Genomic DNA, 26,768 nt, shown 5'->3' on the forward strand with positions numbered 1-26,768 from the left:
GAAGAAAGGAATCATTATTATCTCCTGTCGATGTAATTTAATATGATTCATAGCAAGATTTTTAATTAGGCCGTGAAATACTTTTACACAGATATAAAATTAAAGATATATTGCTTGACCCAATATATCTTTAAACGTGTATTATTTCAATGACAGGTCCGAACAAATAATGAACTAAAAATAATGAATTAAAAAATAATGAAATAAAAGTGCATTAAAAAAATTATAAAATCATATCCCTATTTTCGATTCGTCGTGTCGGTATGTATGCTTATATAATAACTGTGAACTTCATATTGCTGGCGCCAGTAGATTGAAGAGAGCTGAGCTAATAATGACAAATTAGACAATGTATTATCGGCAAATATTTGAAAACAGCTGTTACGGAATTATAATAAGATATTCCGTAAGAGAAACAACATGCGCAATTTCTAGATTAACGTTGACATTTTTTTCTTATACTAGATTGACGCATTACTTTTTTTTTTTTCTTTTTGATTCTTTAATCTGCCTAAAACAATTCGTTTAGAATAATAAACGGATGATAATAATAATAATATTATTTAGAAGAAAAAAACAAATAAATAAATAAATAAATAAATAAATAAATAAATATATTTAAGTCTCATTGCAATTCTTCGTCCTTCGTTTATCTTGCCATACTTTTATTGGGATATCAAAATTGAAGATGAGACTTGACTCAAATTTGAGAATTTATTACGAGTTCTTAATCTCTTGAATCCTTTGATATAATCTTTTATTCTAATAAAAATTATTTACACACATACACACACACACACACACACATACACACATATTATATTATACATATATCATTATAGCAAAAAAATAAATATATATATATATATTTATTTATTACATATTAGTTATTATTACATATATTTACATATATATTTATTTATTACATATATACATATATATATATAATAAAAAAATATTATATTGTATATATGTATATAATTTGAAAAAGGACGTAATAACAAATATTTCAAATGATAAAATAATCATCATAGAACATATTAAATTTTGATTGTATTTAAATGCAGCCATTAGCTCGACAGTACTTACGTTATTTCGACTTATCATATATCGCAAGTAATATCGACCCAGGTCTCACCACTTGGAGGTTGCTGCATACGGAGACCCACGGTCTATGACTCTACTATTAATATCAATTACTTTATAATCAATCATATAGAATCTTTATTATAAATTTAATAATAATTATTAATAATTTGGAAGAAAATAAGAAATAATATCAATCGCATATAAAGAATTACAAATTCTTTTCTAATCGATCAAGAATAGATAAAAATTTATAAATCCAATTGATACCGACCTATCCTACCCGATGGAATAGAGCTCTTTAATAATTTTTTATGAAACTCTATTCCTACCGCATTAAATAAAGATTACATATTATATTAAACATTCTTTCATAATAAAACATCCTTATTATAGAATTATAATTTCTTATATTAATTGATATTTAATTTAAATTTCTTAACGATAAACTTACTTGCATATATAGTTTTATATAAAAATCATACTTACATGATAGTTGCTATTGAATCTGTTCGAGTCGATAGATTAAAATTTAAATCCAATGAATGATAATCAGACAAAATTGAAAAATTTATTATTATAAGATAAGAATAAGATTAAAAGAGAGAGATAGAGAAAGGAAGAGAGAGAAAGAGTGCGTCTATTGTGTGTGGTGTATATAAATGTGTGTGTCTGTATATTAAATATATACATTAAAAGATATAAAATTAATATGATATAAAATAGGATTAAGAAAGCACAAATGATTAAATTTAGGTTATAAAATATTATATGTAATATAAATGAGACGTATATAAATAAATCGGTATTAACGAAATCGTAGCAGATCTGAACACGTCTTGAAAGGTGCTTAGAAGGAAGAGAACTGTGTAATGAGTATTAAGAAGAACGTCGAGTATCGTACGAAGGACGATCTCTTGTTTACACGATCTTTGATTGTTTATACGTCCATACATTTCCTAAGTACTTTTAATAGTACAGGATATACACACACACACACACACACACATATATATATATATATATATATACAGATATTTATAAATATTCCTGTAATAGAATGTTAATAGACAAGACTGTTTTTTTGTTTTATTGTCATGCCGAAGACTGGAAACTCATTTCCAAGAATATTATGGCAAATTGGTGGAAGAGAAATCTATATCCTAATATTATATCTCTGTCTCTCTTTCTATTAATGATATCATTGCTGTATAGAGGTACTTAAAAAACATATACTTTCATTTACGTACTTAGCCTTTACGTTAATATTATTTCTAGCATACTGCGTAATTATTTTTTTAATTTATAGATCTTTTAGAAAATTAAAAATATATCGATATTAGCCGAGTATAAAATTGATTATTTACTTATGTATGTATATGTGTGCAAAATTTATCGATATATATATGTGTCCGTAAAAGGAATATATATGTGTGTGTGTGTGTGTGTGTGTGTGTGTGTGTGTGTGTGTATGTGTGTGTAGTTATATATACATACATACGTATGAAAATCATATATAAGATAAAATTTAATCGAACGCGATTAATTAATGAAATATTATTAATCGATAGCGAGATTATTTTTTTTTTTACATTTTCAAAAGATACTTTTACTCGCGTGAAAATTAATCATGCAAATTACTTATTAGCAAAGATGATTTTTGCAAAAAAAAGAAAAAAAGAAGAAATAAAATTTTTCAAAATTAATCTCGTTTGGAGAAAACTTGTATTTTTCGAATGATCCTTCGATCATCAAAATCGATGCAAAAATTGCGATCATGAAAATTCACGACGTGCATTTGAAAGTTCACGAAGTTAAGAAAAAAATAATAAAATATCTTTGTTATAAATATCACTGAAAGGTTTTTATTATTGATAAAGATTTTTATTATTATAAACGTTTTATTATTGATCGTAATATTTTATTGTTCGTACGATAAATCTACTAAGAAAAATACGTTGTAATTTATATACCGCAGAATAAAATATTATTACGTACGACATTGGTTGTATTTCATTATTGATTATGTTCCATTGATTTTAAATTACGACAAAAATCTATCGTATCCGCGAATGTTTCTCTAACATTGATACTCAATGCTAATTGATTTATTACTTTCAAGGCCTCGATAAATTTTTTCATTGTCATCAATCTGGTTGAATTTATTGAAACAATACTGATCGCACGATTATGACTATCTGTTGGATATATCATACATCCTATTTTTTCCTACAAAATTAATTAATAGATATTTATTAAAAATAATAAACATATATATTTCTTTAACATTTCAATGATCCTTACTAATTACTAATAAACTTATATGTAAATAATTAAATATATAGATAATACCTTATTGTCATAATATATTTGATTTTGTTTGCAAAGATTTATTAAAGTACTTCCACAATATTTCGACAGGCCAGTGCCGAAGAGTTTAGCACAACAGATAGCGTGTCTATTAGTTTTATTTAACAATTCGTTTATATTTTTAACTTTCGATTCATTTGTAATATTATTTTGTTGAAAATAGCTGCAAGTTGATTTTCATCAAAAAATTTAAATCCATCTATTTCTGATATTATTGAAAATTTACCTCTTATTATCATCCTTCCATGGACCAACACAAAATTTTACCCAGTCACTAAATGCTATTAAATCGGTATAATAAGGATCTATATCCACCACCCAAGATTGTTGGACCTATTTTCAAAAGTGATACGATGAGCATCATTAATTGCTAACACGTTAAATGTCATCAGTGTTATCAATGATCCATATTTGAATCTTATTGGATTCATTTATAATGAAAAAGTCAAAAGAATGTAACTTTTGATCATAAGAAAAGTTATTTACTTTGTAGTATGAAACTTTTTAAAATAATAAATGTAATAAGACAATTATATTAATTTATGTAAAATTTATGCAACGATTAACGTGTTAATATATGTAAAGGGTTAAAGGATATAAATATATGTATATTCCTACATCAAATTGATCATAAAAAGTTACAACATCTATGCCAAAATATCCCACAACGTTTTCGTTTAGCAATATCATCCCAACTTTTTCTACCAGCTGATCGAGCTCGTTCTGAAGAATTTTATTTTGGGGTAAGAAGTATGCCATGTCGTTTCTAATATCTGTACCAAAATGAATAACTTCTGCTGCGGTGATAATAATAGACTTAGCCAAATCGTGTTCGATGAACACGCCAATACTTAAAACATCGTAATAATTGTTTGGACAAGCTTGTATTATACCACCTAATCAAATTCAATGAAAATTTAAATCATATAATCGTCGTATAGATATTTAAAAAAAAAAATGTATGTATATGTTATAAACGTTTATATGATAAAATTTACCAAACAATTCCAAATCATGGAAAAATTCTTGTTGATTTTTATAAATCAATTTCTGAATTTCCATTTGAACAGGCAAAGTTTCAGCCAACAATTTACATAAATAATCCTCGTTTATAGTGCACGTTCGTTCCTTAATTTCAACAAATAACATATTATTCATTTAAATACCATCCTCGAATAATATTCTTAATGATAAAAATTTCTTTAAATAGAAATTTTTATCATTAGAAACAATAATAAAACTTACTATGTTCCTGATCGCGCTTCCAAGTATACCTTTTTTGAAACGAACAATTGCAGTTTGATGTCCATTAAAACCATTGTCTATCTTTACGAACCATGTCTTATACATTGGATATTTGATGACCATTACAGCCATACCTCTGCACAACTACATAATATTTTATGTATTATACGATCAAATGAATCAATGATCATGAAAACGACGAAGTTTTTGATCTGGTGATATAACCAAAAAAATAATGAATCAACGATCAGAAAGAAAAATGTCAAAAATCTTGACTGATATTATTTCTCATGAATAAACTGAATAAGTCTGATGTTGAAAATTGATCGAATATGCTATAGACGAATCAATAACAACAATAAATTGTTATAATTTCTAACAAATTTTACGTTAATAAAAAGAATTATTTATTAGAGAAGAATTATTAAGAATTTTTTTAATTTTATTTCATTGTTTATCCCTTATTATCTAATGTAATAAATCCGTACAATGAAATGCATTTATATATTTGTTAGATAAGTATAAATGAGATAATGCGTAAATGTATCCATTATTTGTTAAATGTTCAACGATTCGATTTATTTGAAAATGAGACTTTCTATGAAATAATGTAATGATACATTTTCGATTAATTTATTTTTTTTTTTATATAGTTTGATCACGTCTCTGCTTGTACTATCCAATATATATATATATATATTTTTTTTTAAATTTAAATAGCTCTATATTATCATAATGAAGATTGATATAACACAAAGTTTTTAAATTGGCCACTTTCATTATTACCGAACTTGCATTACGTGCAACATTATTAGAGATAACATTACGAGTAATCTTGTTAAATGTCATTAAAGTAATATCATTAAGATAATGATAAATATAGATTACCTGACCGAAACTATGAATGTGTAGGAACGGAGGATGCTGAACTTTATTAATATCCAATAGCTGCATTACGTAGGATTTTTTCAATAAACGTTTTTGAAACTGCAATGGCAAACCTGTTGAAATTATTTTTCAATTTTTCAAAAAGATTAGAGATTAGATGCAGATTAAATAAAGTATACCAATGAGTTATCAAGCTTTTACAGGATACGTCCAGAGAAACGGGTAATGCATTATTTAAGAAATTATACATAGTTTATCTTAAAGTAAAGAAAAAAAAAATCATCTTATTCGATCGTCATTTTTTTTTTTTTTGATATCTATACTTTAATGGCAAATGCGAGAAAATCCATTATTATAATTGCCCGTTTTTCTGTCTTATCCCATATGATAATACGATACGATTATTTTGCGAATTAACGAAACAAATGAAAATGACAATTTTGTATGATAATGATTGAACAATTATTTACCCATCATCGGTATCTGTAATTCGCAAGCAATGAAGATATTTTTTTGATCTATCACTCCGGGTAAAATGAAAGCATGTCTGCCGGCTGTCAAATATCTGACTCTTCGATAGACGTCCGATGAAAAAAATAAATTTGCGCTACCACTAACACAATTTTTCAAAAGGCTACAAACAAAAGATTCTCGATGAGATTCACATATTATCGTTATCACGTCTTATCATGATATATCTTTCTTTTTCTTATTCTTTAATATAAGAGTAAAAAGAGAAAGAGAAAGAGTCAATAGTTTATACGTACATAATTCAGTTTGGCTTAAATTAAAAAAAAATATACCATTTTGGTTCCGGTCGTAGCATCCACAATCTCTTTGATATATCGATATCAGGACGTACACTGGCTATTAAATCTTTCAAGATCGTCAACAATTCCTCGCTTTGCGGCGTTGGAAAAACGTAAAGTACCTGAACCATCGAATCATCTAACCATCCTACGCGACCTATCTGCAGAAAATCGTGTGTTCTTCATTTTGTAGTTTTATGCGTGAATAGGATGTGTAAGACGTTGGTAACTTGAATATTTTGCAATAAATCGAAGGTCTTCCTTGCTCTACATCTAAATTCATCGGAAAAACTCAAAGATGGCAAATGGACGACGATATAGGGATGACTTCTTATTTCGTTCCAATTTTTTGATATGCAATGGACCCTGGAGGAAATAAATCGTAAAAGTTGAAAATATAATGGAATTAATAATGAAATGATAGTTGAAATGAACATAAATTAAAATAATGAACCATTTAAAAAGCTTTCGACAGAGTTTGGCAAATCCACAATTATCAATCTTTTCAAATCTCTCCAAATTATCAAAATCATCGCCGGTGATGCAAGCACCATCAAAACCAGCTCGACAAACATGCGATGGTCGACTGCAAATATTCTTACATACATCCTCTTCTCGTTTACAGGTTGCATGCTGTAATTTCGATGGTAATGATTCATCCAAACCATACGCATGAGTTAACAAATATTCCTCTTCGTCACCGTTCTCTCGCCTGCAAATAATTGTTTTCGATTCTTTTTCAATTCGTTTCTCATTGAGACCCACTTCTTTGGATATCTTCATTTTTTTTTGTTTTTTTTTTTTGTTTTTTTTTTGTTTTTTTTTTTTTTGAATGACCTCAAATTGAGAACGCCGTAACACTTGCCCCATTTTGCAACTTCCTCCGATTTCTTCGTATATGACATTTCCAAATGTTCTTCCGCTCTTCTGTCCGGACAGGACACATAGCTGCAACTGTGATCAAGAACAATGGGTTCTCGACGTTTACACTTCGGCAAAAAATTGTTGCATGTCGTTGGCTCAATTCCATTACACTTAAATCAATATGATCCTTCGTAAAATGCTTAAAATTAAGTTACAATCGCAAAAAAAGAAAAAAGAAAAAGAAAAACTTACTTTATCTAATGCTGGACAAATCAAGCTACCAGAAGAAACATTGGAGGAATTCATAGAATCATCGCAATCGCTGTCAATTATGCAATGAGAATAATGAAAAGTTTCCAGAGTATCTAAAGAACTACAAATGCTTTTCGATTTATCCGATTCCTTTTGACAGGCATCGATCTGTTCTTCCTGCGGACCAAAATTAAATGGTCCAAGTATAAGAGGTCCCTTCAAACTATAATTTTTTGTCATACACGGACAAAGCGTCGCCACGCAATAATAAGAATTCTTCAATTCGACCGAATCATCACAGCACAATTTTTTTCGAAGATTCTTCGTAAGTTCTTCCCTCAATTTCAGATCTATTAATTTCACGAAATCGCTGATCTCCTCGTCTTTGTAACCTTTTCGCGTCTAATCAAAATATTAAATTGCATAAATTCAATTTTATTAATGATATACATTACAAGATTATTATGATATTATACTTTGATAAATCTATATTTATTGACTTTTTCTACATCCTTTAATTGGACGGATGCGTAAAGAGAGAAAATAGTTTGTTCATTATAATTTTGAATTAATGTAATTCTTCAATAACAATATAAAAAGAAAAATAATTGTTAGATCATTAGTTTGATGTCTACCTTCAGTTTGAACGTATCATTCTTTTCTATGCAAGGTACAGCGTTGTCAATGCCACATGGTCCACAAACTTTCGGTTTCAACATATCATTCTCTTCTATGCAAGGTACAACATTGTCAATGCCACATGGTCCACAAACTTTCGGTTTCAACAGATCATTCTCTTCTATGCAAGGTACAACGTTGTCAATGCCACATGGTCCACAAACTTTCGGTTTCAACAAATCATTCTCTTCTATGCAAGGTACAACGTTATCAATGCCACATGGTCCACAAACTTTCGGTTTCAACAGATCATTCTCTTCTATGCAAGGTACAGCGTTGTCAATGCCACATGGTCCACAAACTTTCGGTTTCAACATATCATTCTCTTCTATGCAAGGTATAACGTTGTCTACGTCACATGATTCACAAACATTCGTTTTGAACGATCTACGACATTTCTCGAACTCTTTCCAAGCCGCAGAAAGAAAATCGTTTCTACAGAAATTCTTTATGAATTTAAATTCATTATGACTTGATGAAGATTCTTTGCACACATTTGAATTTTCCAATTTCTTTTCCTTCAAAAAATATTCGATTTCTTTAGCACGGGCGGCGCGTAAAGTCGAAGATATTATTTTCTCCGGGTCTTTACTTTTTCCAATATTGATCAAAGAGGATTTGATTATTTCTAAAAAATTCTGTTTACATTGTTCAATGTGTTTTATTATAGATGGTATGCGTACGCAAACGTCAGGATCATCCAATTCTAAATAATCGAACTTCGTACGTGAATCTTTTCTCGGACAAGTGTCTTCGTGATTCATTTTTATTTCGTTCGAAGAAAGATTTTTACAGACAACATTAATATTCTCATTTGTAGAATTCGACGAAGGTAAAGAAACGTTACATTTAATATATCGAATATCTTTACACGCTTTAATTTCCTTACCATTTTGACAAACGTCAGCTTCAGCCACATGATCCCTTATACATTCTTTGATTATCGTGGATTCAATCATTGGATTTTTACAATTCTTTCGAATCGATCGAACACATCGTTTTCCATTTGACGAGTCAGATACATCCAAATGAGGATCTCTTATACATTTTTTTATTCTTGTGCATTCAATCTTAGGTTTTTTACAATTTTTTACATTCGATCGAACACATTGTTTCCCTCTTGGACAGTCGTAACGCGTCAAAGACGATCGACAGGTCGATTCTTTGAAATATTTTCTATTGCAACATTTCGAATAATTTTTTTTCATTTTATCAGTGCTCACGTCTTCGCACCTGTGATTGTGACTACCACAAATGACGCGACCACAGCAATCACAATTACGTTTCACGTTAACGATCTTTTCCTTAATGCAAGCCAGATTCAAGTCATCCTCGTTTGTCCGAATCATATTGGTTTTTTTTTCTTCTTTTACTTCTTTATTCGTCGATAAAGCGATAAAACGAGAATAGAAAAAAAAATTATGAAAATGTTATCCTATTCAAATAAAAATAATTAAGTTTTATCTGGTACGTTGTACGTTACAGAAAATTTAGAAACTGACATGTCACAAATCGATATCGATTTCGCATATATTTGCAGTATTGCGAGTGTCGAGTGTCAGCTCTTTTTTTTATTTGCAAATATCTTCCGTATTTACAGTACATGTTATAATTATAAATAATACGATATGAGATCTTTAGAATTTTTTTTGAAGCTTTAATATTCGAGAGAACTTGACTGATGTTTGATCTTTTATATTTAAAATAAATTTTCCTTTATAATTAGTCTCGACATCATTAAGTAATCAAAATTTCTATGGTCATTGAATAATAAATAATGTAAAATGTACACAGATAAAATGCAATGTCACAATTGTGGAATGTTACACTTGAAAGATAATACTGATTTTCATAAGGAATATTAGATATTTTCTTTTTTGAGATAATACGAATATCATTTTATCCGTTCAATCCACGCCCAATTTAGATATATAAATAATTTATTTTCGGTTAACGAAATTCCTAATCTTATAAAAAGAACAGTAAATCCTAAAAAAAAAAAAAAAAAAAAAAAAACAAAAAACAAATCGATAAGGCAAAGCATATGCACAAGGATCCGATTCCAAATGATTCCAATCAAGGGAAATTATGATAATTCTAAAATAGATTTTAATTATAATAATTAACTTTTCACATTCTTAAATAAAAAAATTTACTATTATAATGATTTATTTTTTAATGTCAAAGATATTATATTTTTTTAATTTGTCCATCAATGTCAAAAATAGAAATCAATTTTCTTAATGTCATCCTCAAAATGTCATTTCTATGTCATTTTTATATCATTCTACCGTCATTCTATTAGAATTATAAATGTATTTTATTACATACGTATGTAACGTTATTACACAAAAATGTAAATGTAATTTAAAATGAAGACAGAAATTCATTCACGCATTCAAATATTATAACCACGTGCCGACTTTATCAAAGGTCACAGAATGCTTTGTCATCAATCAAATATAGAAATCATTAATACAAACTGATACTGTAAATATTTAATATTCATCATCATGCCTAATTTAATTAATATAATTTTTCTCCTACGCCAATTTTATCATGTATTAGAAAAAAAGGAATACTAGAATACTGAATCGAATTATGGTATTGAATCATAAAAAAAAAAAAAATATAACATGTAATTAACAATATGATATTAAAATGGGCATGAAAAAATTACGTTTTATTTAGAAAAAAATTTATTGCATATCCACACAATTTCATAATCTTTTGAATTTCTAGTTTCGATATCTTTCTTCATAAATAATAAAATGAATCACAAATTAAACTAATATCAGTCGTCACATCTTTGTTCTCTTTTTAATATTAATAGGATATACATATGTATGTCTAATTTCACGCATCAACTATATTATACTTGTACATGCGATAAAATTGTTTTTCCTCTTTTAAAATATTACGTTGCTTATTTAATATACTATGATAGTATTTAGCTCTATAAAATCGTCCTATATTTAGTTCTATAAAATTATTATAAAATAATAATTACATATAGATCGTTCGTATCATTAGAAATTATTAGATACCTGGGAAATCATTAATACAAAGATACTATACTTCTTTCTTGAGTTTGTCGTTATTTTGTTTGCCTTATTAGAATTTGCCTTATCAAAGTCTTTTACGAAAAAAGATTTGATAAGTAATCCACTTGTGCTTAAGTTATTCAATAGATACGTCATTTGTTTAACTCAATCGTACGTAGTACAAATATTTCAAAAATTACCCGAATTCAAAATTTTAAGATCCTTCCATATTCATAAGATCTCGAACCTACGTACTCACACTTGTTTAAACATATCAACCACATTTTAGTCAAGGTGTAAAAAAAAAAAAAAAGAAAAAAAAAATTAAGGAAATAACAATCAACGATATGAATTTATCAATACCAGGAAGTTGAATATATATGTAAATGTTATAAATTCTCTTGTATCACGTTGACAAAAATGTATTTTATCTAATAATATTTAATTCTATTAAATAAATTCATTTTTAAACAAGTTTATATCGTTGTATAAAGTTTTACTTAAAAATTCGCCACGTCGCATGTAACAACTTAATACCTAAAAAGTGTCACCTTGAACAAAAAATAAAACAGCAGAGTAAATATGAAAAAGACTTATCGTCCAAAAAAAAAAAAAAAAAAAAAAAATTAAACGGACTATGTCGAATTTATAAGCAAACAGGCCGACATCATACTGTATACCTTCTTCAATAGCAATTATACATTATACGCTTCCGAAAATTATAAAAAATTATCATTAAATATATTGATATGAAAAAGATACAAATTTTGCGAGTGTCCTTTGATTATTTGCAATTAGATCATCGCTATAAAACAAAAAAAAAATGCACTTTGTATGTAGCTACAGTTGGTAATACATATGTAGTATTAATTGTTATGTATAAAGTAAAATTTTATTGTTAGATAAAAAAATATTCTTTAATTATATTCATCGCGCCAAGTGAGCAAACAAAATTCTTTAAAATCAGCACAGGAAAAGTCCGGACATGTGTTAGCACACGTATATTCACGAATTGCGTTTATAAAAGTAATATAAATCGGAACGCTACGCGCAGGCGTTATGCCTTATCAACATTAAGCAAGCATTGCCTTATCAAATTATCGAAAATACTTCATTAAGAAAAAAAAAAAATCTTCAACGTCAGACTCATTCTGTAAGTCAGAAAGTGCAAAACTCAATAGACCGACACAGAAGATTCAAGTTTTCGTAAAAAAATCGCAAAAAATTTAAGTTCTCGTACAAAAGTATTTTTTTTATAAAGAAACTAACGATAAATTTAATAGTTCGATAATAACGAAACCAACCACAGCCATTTGATCGGTGTCCTGCGTCTAATGGTAATTTAAAAGTTATTATTTTTTTTTTCTTTTTGTTCTTTTTTGTGATAGAGTGAATTAAGACACAATGTTCCTTAATAAAATTTTTCGATATCTTAAACAAGAAAAGATTGAAACACTTATAATACATCTGGAAACAAATATCATATTCTATCAATATTGAATTTTTCCATTTTAAATAATAATAAATCCTTTTAATATTACTTTTTTTTAGAAAATAGGGTGCAACAATATCTAAGCGATCATCACACATCTCAATATGGCGGGAATATTTGAAATATTAAGCGGTCTCGCTACAATTATTCTTCTTCTTTATTATTATCTGACGAGGACATTCAATTATTGGAAGGTTCGCGGTGTAAAAGGACCTCAACCTATTCCCATATTCGGCAATATTAAAGATATAATATTTCAAAAAAAAATTTTGGCTACATATTTGGAAGAACTTTGTCTATCGTACAAGAATGAACCGTATATCGGTATATTCATTAGAAATACACCAATACTTATTCTAAAAGATTCAACATTGATAAAAGATGTCTTGATCAAGGACTTTACCAGTTTCTCTGACCGACACACGACCGTGACCAAAAAGGTAACATAATTTTCTTATTTCATAATTATAAAGTAACGTAAATAATATCGTCTCTCGTAAGTTTAATAATTTTTTTTTTTAACTTTTATTATCAATTATAAAATTTTTTTCCTCGTTCCTTCAGGTAGAACCATTGTCGCAACATCTTTTCCATCTCGAAGTAGCAAAATGGAGACCATTAAGGAATAAACTCTCACCTGCTTTTACTTCTGGTAAACTAAAGGAAATGTTTCCATTGATAATGGAATGCTCCCATCATTTGGAACAATATATAAACAATATGCCTGACAATAATATCGTAGAGGTTTATGAATTAATGGGTAAATTCAATACCGACGTCATAGGTAATTGTGCATTCGGCATCGAAATGAATGCGATCGCCGACGATAAAAGTGAATTTCGTAGAATGGGTAAAGAAATATTCCAATCCAGTCTGAAAAGGGAAATAAGAGAGGTTTTGCGTACAAGTTTTCCAAAATTGTACAATCATCTTAGCTTTCTCTTCGATTATTCAAAACTTACTACCTTCTTTCTGAATATAGTTAAGGAAACGATGGATTATAGAAGGAAGAATAAATTTATTAGGCATGATTTCATAAATATACTGATGGAATTAAAAGAACAACCGAACAAGCTTGGCGAGGAAATTGGTAGGATATAAAAATATATATTTTTTATTCCTTTTTTTATTTTATTTTATTTTTTTTTTTCTTAATTTTTCTTTTTTTTTTTTTTTTGTTTAATTCATCCAAAATTTCGATTTATTTTATTCAAAAGTTTTAAGAAATATATTAGGATATTCTATATAACTGTACGATATATTTAATATTTTAGAACTAACGGACTCGCTTTGTGCCGCTCAAGCTTATTTATTTTTCGGTGCTGGTTTTGAATCCTCTTCGTGGACTATGAGTAATATTCTTTACGAATTAGCACAACACCATGATATACAAGACAAACTTCGTGAAGAGATTAAAACAGAATATGAGAGAAATAATGGTACATTAATATTCGAATCGATAAAAAGGATGAAATATTTGCATGCGGTATTCCAAGGTACGTATAGACAAAATTTAATTCATTGTTCATAGAGAATTAAGTTTAATATATGATCAATAATAATTAAATTAATGGCTCATGATGAAAAGAAAAAAAAGTTTTTGAAATTTCTAAAAAATTGAAATAAATTGAACAATGAACGTATATATCGATTATGTATTTATAATTGATATATGAATTTTATATCGTATCGATTTTATGCGAATCCTCTAATAAAATGAACTTTTATCATTAACAAACATTATACATGTACATTATAAAAGTTTTTACCAAAGAGACATTAACGAAATATCTATTTGGTTATATCTATTTTGTGTTTACTTTTTCTTAAAACTTTTAATAAACATCGTTTATGTTTTTTTATTGTTTTTTTTTTTCTTTTTTCTCAGAAACATTAAGGAAACATCCACCGGTATGGAATCTATTCAGAAAATGTACAGCATCCTCTTACACATTCCATGGCACTGAACTTACTATACCTAAGAATCAAACAATCTTTATACCAATATTAGGAATCCATCACGATCCAAGCAATTATCCAAATCCAGAAGTTTTCGATCCAACACGATTTACTAAGGAAGACAATACAATAAATAGTACAACGTATATACCTTTTGGTAGAGGACCTCGTAGCTGTATGGGTAAGAAAACTTCAATTATTGTCAATATCTAATCGATTTAATTATACGCATAATACAATCTTTTTATTATTATTTAGGCGAAAGATTTGCAGATTATCAATCGAAAGTCGGACTGGCATCATTTTTACGAAATTATAAAGTAGACGTGTCCGAAAAAACGGAAATTCCATATGGAATAAGACAATCATCATTTTTGTTACATCCAACAAAAGGAATATATTTAAAAGTCAGTAAAATTAATGAAAAATAATGAAATTTACTTGTAATAAAATTTATTGAAAAGTTATATCGTTTATTAGTTATGTACTTTTTATAATCTGTAAGTTAAATTAAATAAATAGAAATCCTAATCGGCGAACAATACTAATTCGCGATTTTATTTTATTCTATTTTATTTTTAAAATAACCCATTGCGGTTGCAAAACGATTAAACTATTTCGGACAAACAATGATGACACTAAAATCACATTGGATGCAATCAACTACTGAAAATCTATTGAATAAAAATGATTAAAACAAATTGTACCATTTATTTCTACAATTTATATTATATTAAAAATAATTTTATTCAATTAACATGATTTCAAATTATAAACTTATATTACGCATCTTCTCTGTATATTTTAATAATAAAAAAAATAAAGAAAATATTCGAAAAGATGTAATAGCAATAATAAGCTATATTAAAATAAATGAATAAAATTAATACTAAACAAGAATTAATAACATTGTAATAATAATATTTATGTTGTTAATCAAATTAAACATATCTTAAAATTTTACATGTCAAAACATTTAATTAAAATTTCTTCATGATGAACTTATTTATATAAATTTGTACAAGAATAGCAGAAAGCAACAAAAAGCACCAGAAATATATATATATATATATATATATATATATATATATATCATGAGACTGTAAATAATAATATTTAATATTTTGTATTTGTCTTTAGAAATGCATACATACATATATATTTTGAATAGCAGCTATTTTGGAAAAAAATTACAAAGAACTGATGTTAATCAATCCAAAGATGATCACCTGTAACAAAAAGAAAATATATTAATCATACAATCAATATATAAAAGCATGAAATATATATAACACGTCCATTTGTTATCCCAATATGTATAGATGCACTTTTCAATTTAATTCCCTATCCATTTTTTATTAATCCCTATGTCACGTTACAATAAGATTAAATGTAATATAATATTTAATCGACAATTGAAAAATTTTTAATTTTACATTACTATTATAAAAAAATATAAAATATATTTTTAATAACGTATTTTTATATCGCGTTCTTTACACTGAAATTCCAAATAACATTCGATCAAAATTAAAAGTTGCAAAGGTATAAAAAAACAAAAAAAAAGAGAAAGAAACAAAGAGAAATTACTGTAATATTAATGATCGTTTTAATTGAACAATAAAATCTAATAATATGCAAATCTAAGTATTCTTGACTCTAACTAATTAAGAACTTGTGCATCTGTTGGACGATTCAGGTATGAACTTTACGTACCAAGAAGATGAAATGATCCATCATCTCCAATTATAACTATCACTACTGACGAGCAAAGTGACAACGTGGTAAAACAAAAAAAAAACAAAAAATAGTAAAATATGATAAGACCACGAGCCATTATTTCAGAAAAAAACATATATTATGATCTTCTAAAAAGATGACTCGTAATCGATAGTTGCCCTCTTGAGCCACTATTTGTGGGGGCCTCTTCGACATATAGTCTCTTCTTTGCTTCGTGCCCTAACCACTGCTTTATGGCATTCCCTAAGTGCAATATACGAAAAAAAAAAAAAAAAAGAAAAATTAAAAATAAAAACTTATTATATATTTCACGAACTATCCTAGTCTGTGGACGATCAATGGATCAAAATTATTCACCAATCGTACGCATTTACACAGACACATTTACTCGAATGCCCAAGCAGATATTTAATCTAATCGATGAACCTACTTTTACTAACACTTCGCATATAAAGAATTAATAAGTATCGAACAAAACAAAAAATATCTATGATACATCTTATGATCTTACTCTTTTATTTAACCATTCTTACTTCATATCTTTACTATTTTTACTTTACTATAAACATGTATAAAAAATATATTTGTGAAATCACGAAAGAGAATGCGAAGTATTAATATACTTAATACTAAGTATCCGACATATTAAAAAATCCTTGCTAATTCACGAAAGAAAAGAATTTCTAAAGAAATGCAAGAATTTTTAAATTGTTTGATACTGATATATTTTACGATAGAGAAAACATCAGCAAAATTTATACATATATATATATATATATATATATATATATATATATATATATATAAAAGAAAAAGAAAAACAGACATTTTGAAAAATACAAAAATTTGCTGAAACTTTCCCCTAATATCCGGAGATGAAATTTTCCATTACTGAATGGAAATTACAATATCATCTTATCCGGTTCTACCTGCTTAAAATTAAATACGCAATCACACCAGAAAGAGATATGCTACCTGCCTGCCTATAATCTAAATTTAAAAAATAACAAAGACATTCGTTCCAACACATACACTCCACGATTCTCTCACATACCGCCAGGGTGCAAAAACCTACACTAGAGAGCATACCCCGGGGCACCTCCGACACCCTAGCTCAAACGCGTATGATTTTTTTAATTGATAAGGGATACGTACCAATAGCTGTAATCGACTATCAAGGCTAATGATTATTGCGTAAATGACTAAAACAAAAAATACTAGTACATATTAGTATATATATATATATACATACTAATAATATACGAGTATTACCATATAATAATATCTGATAACTCAACTATGAAAAACGATATAAATAATAATGTATTACTATAATGGTATATCTGCTTGTATTTAAAATTTATCGCGAAACGATGTATAGTGCACCATCTAACACGTGCACACAGGTGCAAGATACAAAGTGCACAATCATTAATGCAATGATAGCCGCCAATAAGGGAGAACTTAAGACTAAACCCATATTAATTGTTTCTCACCCATACGAATAACACCTGGGCACACGAATAGATGAGAACGCAGAAAAAAATGGGGGGGAGGTAAACGGGAATTAGTTTATTAGAAGCTGAAAATCCTGATCTAAAAATTGATTAACTTATTCTAGGGCCTATGGACTTATGAATCTACGAGTCTCTTTATTTTTTTCAATTATCAATGACTCTACTCGACTTAATTCTTTCAAAAGCAATGACTCTATTGAGACTTTTTTTTTATCAACAAAATTAATTGAATATTTAATTAAATTTTCATGCAATCAATAATCAAAATACCTCGGATGACTCCTATTAACAAGTGGCTATTCTAATTAAAATATAAAATCATAATCCACCACTTGTTTTTCAGAATTTATCCGACGCGCTTGCCTTCTTGCTCATTTTTTTTTTTTTTTTTTTATTATATCGATATCGATAGATCGAAATAAATCACAATTAAATATCTAAGTACGAAGCAATACATATACGAAGCATCACATGTTTCTTTATCGAAATCGGATAAATGAATGTCCGATTTCACCACTAATAACGCGATCAAAGGTGAATAAAAAAGAAGTGCTTATTTATTGCACCATTAATTAAAACTCGAACCGATGAAACAAGAAGACTCTATCTTGTGCTAATAAAAATAAGCATGCACAATAGATATGAACAATGAAAATACATAAACAATTAAAAATGTACCACTCGCGAGTAAATCCAAAAGAGGAATTACTTACGGTCATGCTCGTCAATAATTTATTTAAAAAATTACAACCAATAACTCGTGCCGATTTGGAATTTTCATCCTCGGCATGATTGAGCACTGGAGGGATTTAAAATTTGTTCACTCACTACTTGAGAAGTTCTGCGATGGCTCCAAAACACTCGTCCGTGATGTAAGTCAACATTGAAGAAGGATGATCCATAGGAAATTGAAAATTATGTGGCTTGATATCGAAGTAGGTTGAAAATGGGATCAATGTCGTTGTAGACACAATCATCATAATGGTGATCTGTTAAAAGACAATAAACAAATTTTTATTAAATTTATCTTAATAAAAAAATTGTGAATTTATTAACTATAATATCTACGAATATTATTTACCAATATTCTTCTATGAAAGAAAAGCATTATATTCCTCGATAATCTTCAATGATGCACTGATTCTAATACGCGAACAGTATGTGTGATTGTTTAAAAAGTAAAACAATACTTTATACGAACAAATCCTAAATCTATGACCAATTGCATTGCTCGCAATCAGTTTAATTATATACTTTTCTAAAATCGAAGTCGCGTAACGCGGATGTATTTAAATCAGCGAACGAACGATGCTTCTAATTTGCGATTTTGATTTTATTTAAACGATACAACGGCTCCATCAATTGTGCCACGCTCACGATTGCGATAACGATCTAAAAAAAAAAAAAAAAAGAAAAGTAAGACAATCAAAGTTATTAGTATAATTTTTATAATGAAAAAATCTTTTCAATTATTAAGAAAATGTTTAAAAAAGTAATTTACTTACTGCAGTATTTGTTGATCCATTGCACGATGAGCATCCTGCCCCAAGAAGATGATGAATGATTCTTCTTTAATTCGAACTGAAAAAGAGGAAAAGTAAAATTATTAGTATCATTGCTATAAAAAAAAAAAAAAAAAAAAAAAAAATCTTTAAAATTATTAAAGAAACATTAAAAAAAGAAATTTACTTACTCAAACCCTTCACGAATTTATATTAAATCTAATTTCTTTTAAGCGACTTATTTAAATATAAAAAAAAAAGTAAATAAATAAATAGCAACAATACGAGCAAACATTATTAATAATTTATAAAATCTGAAAAGCTGAAACATACAAAAGATTATAAAATAAAAAAGAATAAAATATTTTCTGTAAATCATCTTTGAAAATAATACATTAGAGAATATATTATCTGAAAGTATTAATCATAATGAATATTTTATTACTTTAATTTTTTATTTAATTATGAAACGATCAATTATCAAACGATCAACAGCTAAGTATTTTTGAAATGTATCAAATTATACTCGACAATATTTTCTTTAAATTTAAAAATACAAACTCAAGCAATATCTCATGTCTCACCATAAGAAGGTAAGCTGCATACGGGGAATTGTTTTAATAAAAAAATTTAATAAATTTTCTAAGATAAAATAACGACATAATGATTACTAAACTAAAAAATATATATGTAAATTCCTATATCATCCTACGTAATAATAAACTTTCTATAATATTAAATTAATCGTGATAAAGTTAGAATAAAAATCCTCGATAATGAAATACGTAACTAAACCAAAATCAATTTACGTATTTCATAGGTCTTTACTCGTCGAAGTACTGTATAGAAATGAAGATCTCTTTTGTATCCTTGAGAGAGTCGAACGACCGAATGTTTTTGTTTTACTCTCGGTCGGAGAATTTCCTGGAAATATACAACCTACTGTGTATCACCTTGCCAAATATTATCTATCTCTCTTTATCTATCTCTCGCACTACTACTACTATTTAAAAAAAGACAAACTTACTTGTACTCGCGTCCAAAGAAAAGGTCGTGTATAAATCTATCGTATTTGATGCCGTATTATTCTCGCTCATTGAATTCTCGGAAATCTGAAAAGAATACGATCATATTAAATAGGATCAGTTTAAAAGTGTGATGTGTGTGTGTGTGTGTGTCTGTATGTATGCACGGAGTGACCATAGATGTGTATATATGATGTGTACATATATATATATATACATATATGATGAGTATATATGAAAATTGAATATAATGCAAAGTATCAATCGATCGCAATTATACAAAGTTATTGATAAGAACGTAGATTAAAAGCAAGAGAAGTATAAATGTTATAAAAATAAAGTTAGAAAGTCCAAAAAAAAATTATGACGCAATTGTTCTCTAGGGTGATCTACAAGAAGGCCAATTTTGATTTTCGCAAATATCTTTCGAACGTGACAACGTAATGACTTACGAACACGGCCTCTTAAAAATCGTGCTTTCATCTATCAATTGATATATTAAATAAGGTGTAACTTAGAAAAAAATATGCTAATTACCTGTAACGATGAGGAGCGACGAAATACCGTGTACATTTGTAACCGTATCCAAAATGGCGAGAAGACCACCAGCAAAGAAGGCAACTGGACCCCGTAGTTCAAGTACATCGCTAATCAAATCAAATATTAATTATCTCAATTAAAAATAATTAAAAATATAATAAAAATATGTAAGTAATATAATATGAATGACAAATCTAATTAATTGAAATTTTAAATATAGACAATAATTTTCTAATGAAACGATTATATTTTCTAGAGATATAGAAATATTTAACAGACACACATTTGAATCGCGTATGCGTAGATGATCTCTACGTTTTATTTATTACGTGCAAAATAATGGGCGATTGTTAAAACGAAATAATTCGATATAAATGTTGTAACGTATAATATACATACACACACATATACAGTAGTACATATATATATATATATATATATTGTAAGCATTGAGAAAAAAATAATCTTAGTAGTTTTATTTATACATATTTTAATTATTACGTCAGTTACAATCGAAATAATGTATCATGAAACGATAATAATTGTATATAATCGAGAATGTTCGACTATCGAAAAGAAAGAAACGAAAAAGAAACGATACATGTAAGTATGTACAGTACTAATACTAAAGTACAATACTAAAGTAAGTATATAAAGAACTAATACATTGAAATGTATATAAACGACGAGAATTAAATACAGGAGGGGAGGCACGAAACTATGACATATATTTTCGAACAATACTAACCTATATATAAACTTCGAGCATTAAATTGACATACTAACCTATATTATTTCGTAAGAAATATCCGACTCGAAATCGCATGAATGAAAAAAAAAAGAAAAAGGAAAGAAATAAATCTCTCTCAGATATTTTTGCACGAAAACAGTACAAAATATTTTTCAAATGCAAAATTTTTCAGATATTTTATAATAAGCAATTTGAAATTGAGAAAAAAAAAAGTAATATAAAGTTAGAGAAGAGAGATATAATTAAATAATCAAAATTATATACAAAGTGATAGAGAATAATTTCATATTATATTATATATTATATCAGAAATTTAATGAAGTATATTAATGAGTCTGTATTCTTAAAAAAATTTCATAATTTTATTGCATATTAATTTATAAGAATATAATTATGTTAACATGATGCTCATGAGTATTACGAATGTTGTTTTTCTATTTTGTTTTCTTCTTTTTTTTTCGAAAATATATTATTAAAAAAAAAAAAAAAAAAAAAAAAACAACATGACATAAGCACCAACTCTTGATTATTTCTTTAAATTCACTTCGTTACTTGTAAATATGTTTCTTGCTTTCGACAAAAGGAAATATTATCTTATCGTTATATTCGATATATTCGAGTCTCGATGCTATTTGATAGCCAAGGATAAGTAATAATTTTGCTACAGAGGATATTACTAAAGTTAAGTATGGAGTTCATTGTCTTTTATAGTAACCCATATGGTATTTCACATTTCCAGGTTATTTCCTACGAATATTAGATAATATAATGATTATCGATCGATTTATACATATGTAGATACGCTTGGTCATTACATCCTAGAGTAGAATATATGATTTTTGAAAAGTACTTTCGTATGTATTCCTATTTTCACAGACAAGTATTAATTTAATATAAACGATTTAAACATTCTCAATGATTCAAATATACAAATCACTTATGATCATTAAGATTCTCGTAAGAATCCGAATAAATCGACAATAATAAACGTAAGAAAGAATGAGAGAGACTAAAGCGATAAGTATTAAAAGAATAAAGAGAAAAGATAAAATTTAAGAAATAATCATTATTGAGAAAGTATGATTCCGGTGATTATTAAAATGTTTCTATTGTTACGTTTGAATAAATCAATTCGTTCTTCTCTTGAAATTGTTCAATTACAATGACCTTGCATCTTTTAACGTCATAATGTAATTTTTTTTTTTAATCTACATTATCGAATGTACAATGATAAGCGATACTAGATATACAGATGTATGAATACTAGATACATAATTTGTAGATATATTCTTATTAATAATATTTCGAATGGATTATAAATATTATCAAATCTGAAGATTCGTCGATCGTATAATAATTAATTTTATTATAAATATTTATGAATTCGTTGAAACATTTATGTTTCGGTTTTTATTTGTAACGTTCAAATGTCACTGATTAGTTTTCATGATAAATATCACTATTTTATTTACGGGCTGAGAAAATTTTGCTTACATATCAGTGAGTTATCGTAAGAAAAAAAAACGTACTATTATTATTCCTTATATAATTTATGATTTACGATAAATCGTCGCTGCGTCATTAGAATCTAATATAGATCTAATAATAATTATTGATATTATTAGTTATGTTTATATGATATTTTTCCATATTTTTCTCTATACGTTAATGAAATTGATATTTTAAATTATTTTTTAATCAATTCTGTTTAGTCCATTATCTATGACTTTCGATAATGATTTAATTAGTAAAATAAACAAATATGAAAGACCATAAATTATTTTTTAAGTTCTATTTTTAATAATAGTCCGTTTATACTTTTATTGCAAGCAATTATCGTTTCAAATTATACGATAATTTTAATTCACATATATGTATATATATATATATATATATAATAATAGTAAAATTGAAGTAATAGTAAAATTGAAATTTGATGCATTTTGATATAACTTTTTCTTTTATTCTTTTTTTTTCTTTTTTTTTTTCTTTATGTACGTATAAAAGAAAGAACAAATAAACAACAAAATAATATACTTTTACAACGCTTTTTCATACTTTGAATATTTTTTATGTTGTATGCTTCAAAATTCCTCAACAATTTCTTACGATAATATCTAAAGCAATACGAATTACTTTTTTCGATAAACGCCATGAATTATTTTTTAGGGATTTAATTGTTATCTTATACTTATTCTCTGTATTTGTCACACAATTATGACATTTTATTTAAAATTTATTTGTGTAGATACATTTTTTTGCATTCTAGAATATATTCATCGATAATTATGCTTGAAAGATTTTAGTTACGCCTGAAGAACTTTGAAAAAACTGTCTAATATTTTTTAGTTATGTTTTTTCTTTTTTTTTTATATTTTTCACCGTTCAACCAGAAAAAATACCTTTGAGCATAAATAATAAATAAGCATATATGCTAAAGTTGATATATATTTTTGCATATTTAATATGGTTTGTATTTTAACATTTAAAGAAAAAAAAAAATTAAAACAATTTATTTCTTATTTTTTCTTTCTCTCTCTCTCTCTCTCTCTCTCTCTCTTTCTCTCTCCCTCCCTCTCGATCTATTTAACAATAGAACACAAACGAATGTAAAATCATTCGGTAATCAGTGATCCAACGGTTTTCAAATAGAGAAGGAAATTTATGTGATTAAATTCCTCCTGTATATAGCAAGTAACATTGTAATCTGTGGTAAATAATATTTCAAATAATAAAATAATCCAGTTTCATTCACCTTTCATCACCTTTTCGTGATTCAATATTTACTATTAACAATCAGTTTGCTCTTTTCTTATTTTATATGGATAATTTTAAACATTTATTGGACTAACGTAACATTAAAAACGATTCGTATTTGAAATTATTTAATATTACAAATCGATCGCAATATATTTGATATTAGTTATGATATTAATTGTGAATTATGAAAATAATATTGTAAATTATTTCATAAAAAAATTATGAAATATTAACTAATGAAATTAAATAATGAAATATACTGATTGAGTTTCAAGTTGTATATTAAATAAATGAAATGTTAAAGATAATTATATACAGAGTTATAATACATTATTTATATAATTTTTATATAGATAATTTAATAACGCGAATATCAGGGTTATAATAAATGTGTATAGAATAAGAAAAATTGAGATTGATATTTACATGATTATCGCGACATATTTTTATCTCTTGTTATTTATAATACATTCGGATAGAAATATTATACTCCATTAATATTCAGTTTTATATCTTAAACGAAATAAATCCTCTTAATATAATTTGTCATATATAAAGATATTGAGCAATAACGTCGAAGTGATCGTCACGCATTGACGACAGCAACATGGAAGGAATATTTGAAATACTCTGCGGTCTCACTGTAATTATTATTCTTCTGTATTATTATCTGACCATGACGTTCGATTACTGGAAGGTTTGCGACGTAAAAGGCCCTCAACCGATTCCTTTATTCGGCAATATGAAGGATGTAATATTTCAAAAAATAAATATGACAGAATATCTCATGAATATTTATAATTCCTACAAGGACGAACGATACATCGGTATCTTCTTTAGAAGTAGACCGATACTCATCCTAAGAGATCCACAATTGATAAAGGACATCTTAATTAGGAACTTTTCCAGTTTCCCTAAACGAGTCATAGACGTTACTGATAAAGTAAAATAATTTCCTTATTTTATAATTAATCTAATAATTGTAGATTAAGTGAAAAAATTAAAAAAAGAAAAAAAAACAATTGATTTAATAACGTAATATTCATTATTTTGTAATATACATTTTATTTTATTATTACAGGTAGAGCCATTGACGCAAAATCTCATATATCTCGAAGCACATAGATGGAGACCATTAAGGAATAAATTGACACCTGCGTTTTCTATCAATAAAATGAAGGAAATGTTTCCATTGATAATGACCTCCTCACTTCATTTTGAGGGATATATTAATAAGATACCTGACAACAATATCATTGATATTTATAAATTATTCAATAAATTCACTATAAATATAATTGGTAATTGTGTATTTGGAATTGAAATAGACGTGATTAAAAATGAAGAAAATGATTTTAGTAAAATTATTAAAGAAATATTCAAGGATAATTTAATGACACTGATGAAATATCGTCTGCAATTGAATTTTCCGAAATTGTACAACGAACTCGACTTTCTATTCCGAAATTCTCGTCAAATTTCTTTTTTTTTTTAAATATCGTTAATAAAACAATGAAATACAGAATAGAAAATAACATCGTTAGGAATGATTTCATAAATGCACTGATGGAATTGAAAAAAAAAAATCTGGAAAAGCTTGGTGAGAATATCGGTAAGATTTATAAATTAATTTTACATAAGGATCCAAACATTTATCCGAATCCAAATGTTTTTGATCCTACACGATTTATTACTGAAAATAATTTAATTAATGATGGAACGTATCTATCTTTTGATAGAGGACCTCGTAATTGTATTGATAAGAATATTAAAATTATCGTAAAAATAAAAACATTCATATTAAACGAATAATATAATTTTTGTTATTGCGTAGGAGAAAAATTTGCAGAGTATCAAGTTACTACAAAAATGTTACTAATAATTGGATTAGTAACATTTTTACGGAATCATAAAGTCGACATTTGTGAGAAAAGAAAAATTCCATATATGATCGGTAGATCGGATTTCTTGTTACAACCAAAGGAATAAATATATTTAAAAATCAGTAAAGTTATTGAAAAATAATGTAATTAACTCGTTATAAAATATATTCAAAAATTAATCCCATTATTGGCCGTATATTTTTATCAATTATAAACTAAATAAAATAAATATAAAAAAAATATAATATAATAAATATATATATAATATAATAAATATATATATAATATAATAAATATATATATATATATATTTATGTAATGTAAATTATTCTACACGCTATAGGATAAAAGATTTCTATGTAC

General features: G+C 26.8%; 3 protein-coding genes across 3 annotated transcripts; 2 read left to right on the plus strand and 1 right to left on the minus strand.

Moving 5' to 3' along the window:
• Positions 1-3,102: 3,102 nt before the first annotated feature.
• Positions 3,103-6,415, minus strand: LOC146872709 (IQ domain-containing protein H-like). Its single transcript, XM_085659860.1, has 9 exons — positions 6,393-6,415; positions 6,060-6,223; positions 5,590-5,702; positions 4,702-4,845; positions 4,455-4,584; positions 4,075-4,352; positions 3,683-3,789; positions 3,439-3,619; positions 3,103-3,315 (listed from the first exon to the last, which is right to left on the minus strand). Exons 1-9 carry the CDS (start codon positions 6,413-6,415, stop codon positions 3,103-3,105), a joined length of 1,353 nt encoding a protein of 450 aa, XP_085515986.1.
• A 5,890-nt stretch (positions 6,416-12,305) lies between these two features.
• On the plus strand, positions 12,306-15,413 carry LOC118446175 (putative cytochrome P450 6a17). The gene is made up of 6 exons (XM_035876527.2): positions 12,306-12,573; positions 12,788-13,168; positions 13,293-13,818; positions 14,003-14,224; positions 14,617-14,868; positions 14,946-15,413. The coding sequence occupies exons 2-6, from the start codon at positions 12,833-12,835 to the stop codon at positions 15,116-15,118; spliced, it is 1,509 nt and encodes a 502-aa protein (XP_035732420.2). The 5' UTR covers positions 12,306-12,573; positions 12,788-12,832; the 3' UTR covers positions 15,119-15,413.
• Positions 15,414-25,198: 9,785 nt separating this feature from the next.
• LOC118446228 (cytochrome P450 6B1-like) lies at positions 25,199-26,511 on the plus strand. The gene is made up of 4 exons (XM_085659820.1): positions 25,199-25,465; positions 25,604-25,707; positions 26,046-26,269; positions 26,357-26,511. Exons 1-4 carry the CDS (start codon positions 25,199-25,201, stop codon positions 26,509-26,511), a joined length of 750 nt encoding a protein of 249 aa, XP_085515946.1.
• The last annotated feature ends 257 nt before the right edge of the window (positions 26,512-26,768 follow it).

The sequence above is a fragment of the Vespa mandarinia genome, chromosome 10 (assembly GCF_050613455.1).
Source record: "Vespa mandarinia isolate Hongniang chromosome 10, ASM5061345v1, whole genome shotgun sequence".
NCBI lineage: Eukaryota > Metazoa > Arthropoda > Insecta > Hymenoptera > Vespidae > Vespa > Vespa mandarinia.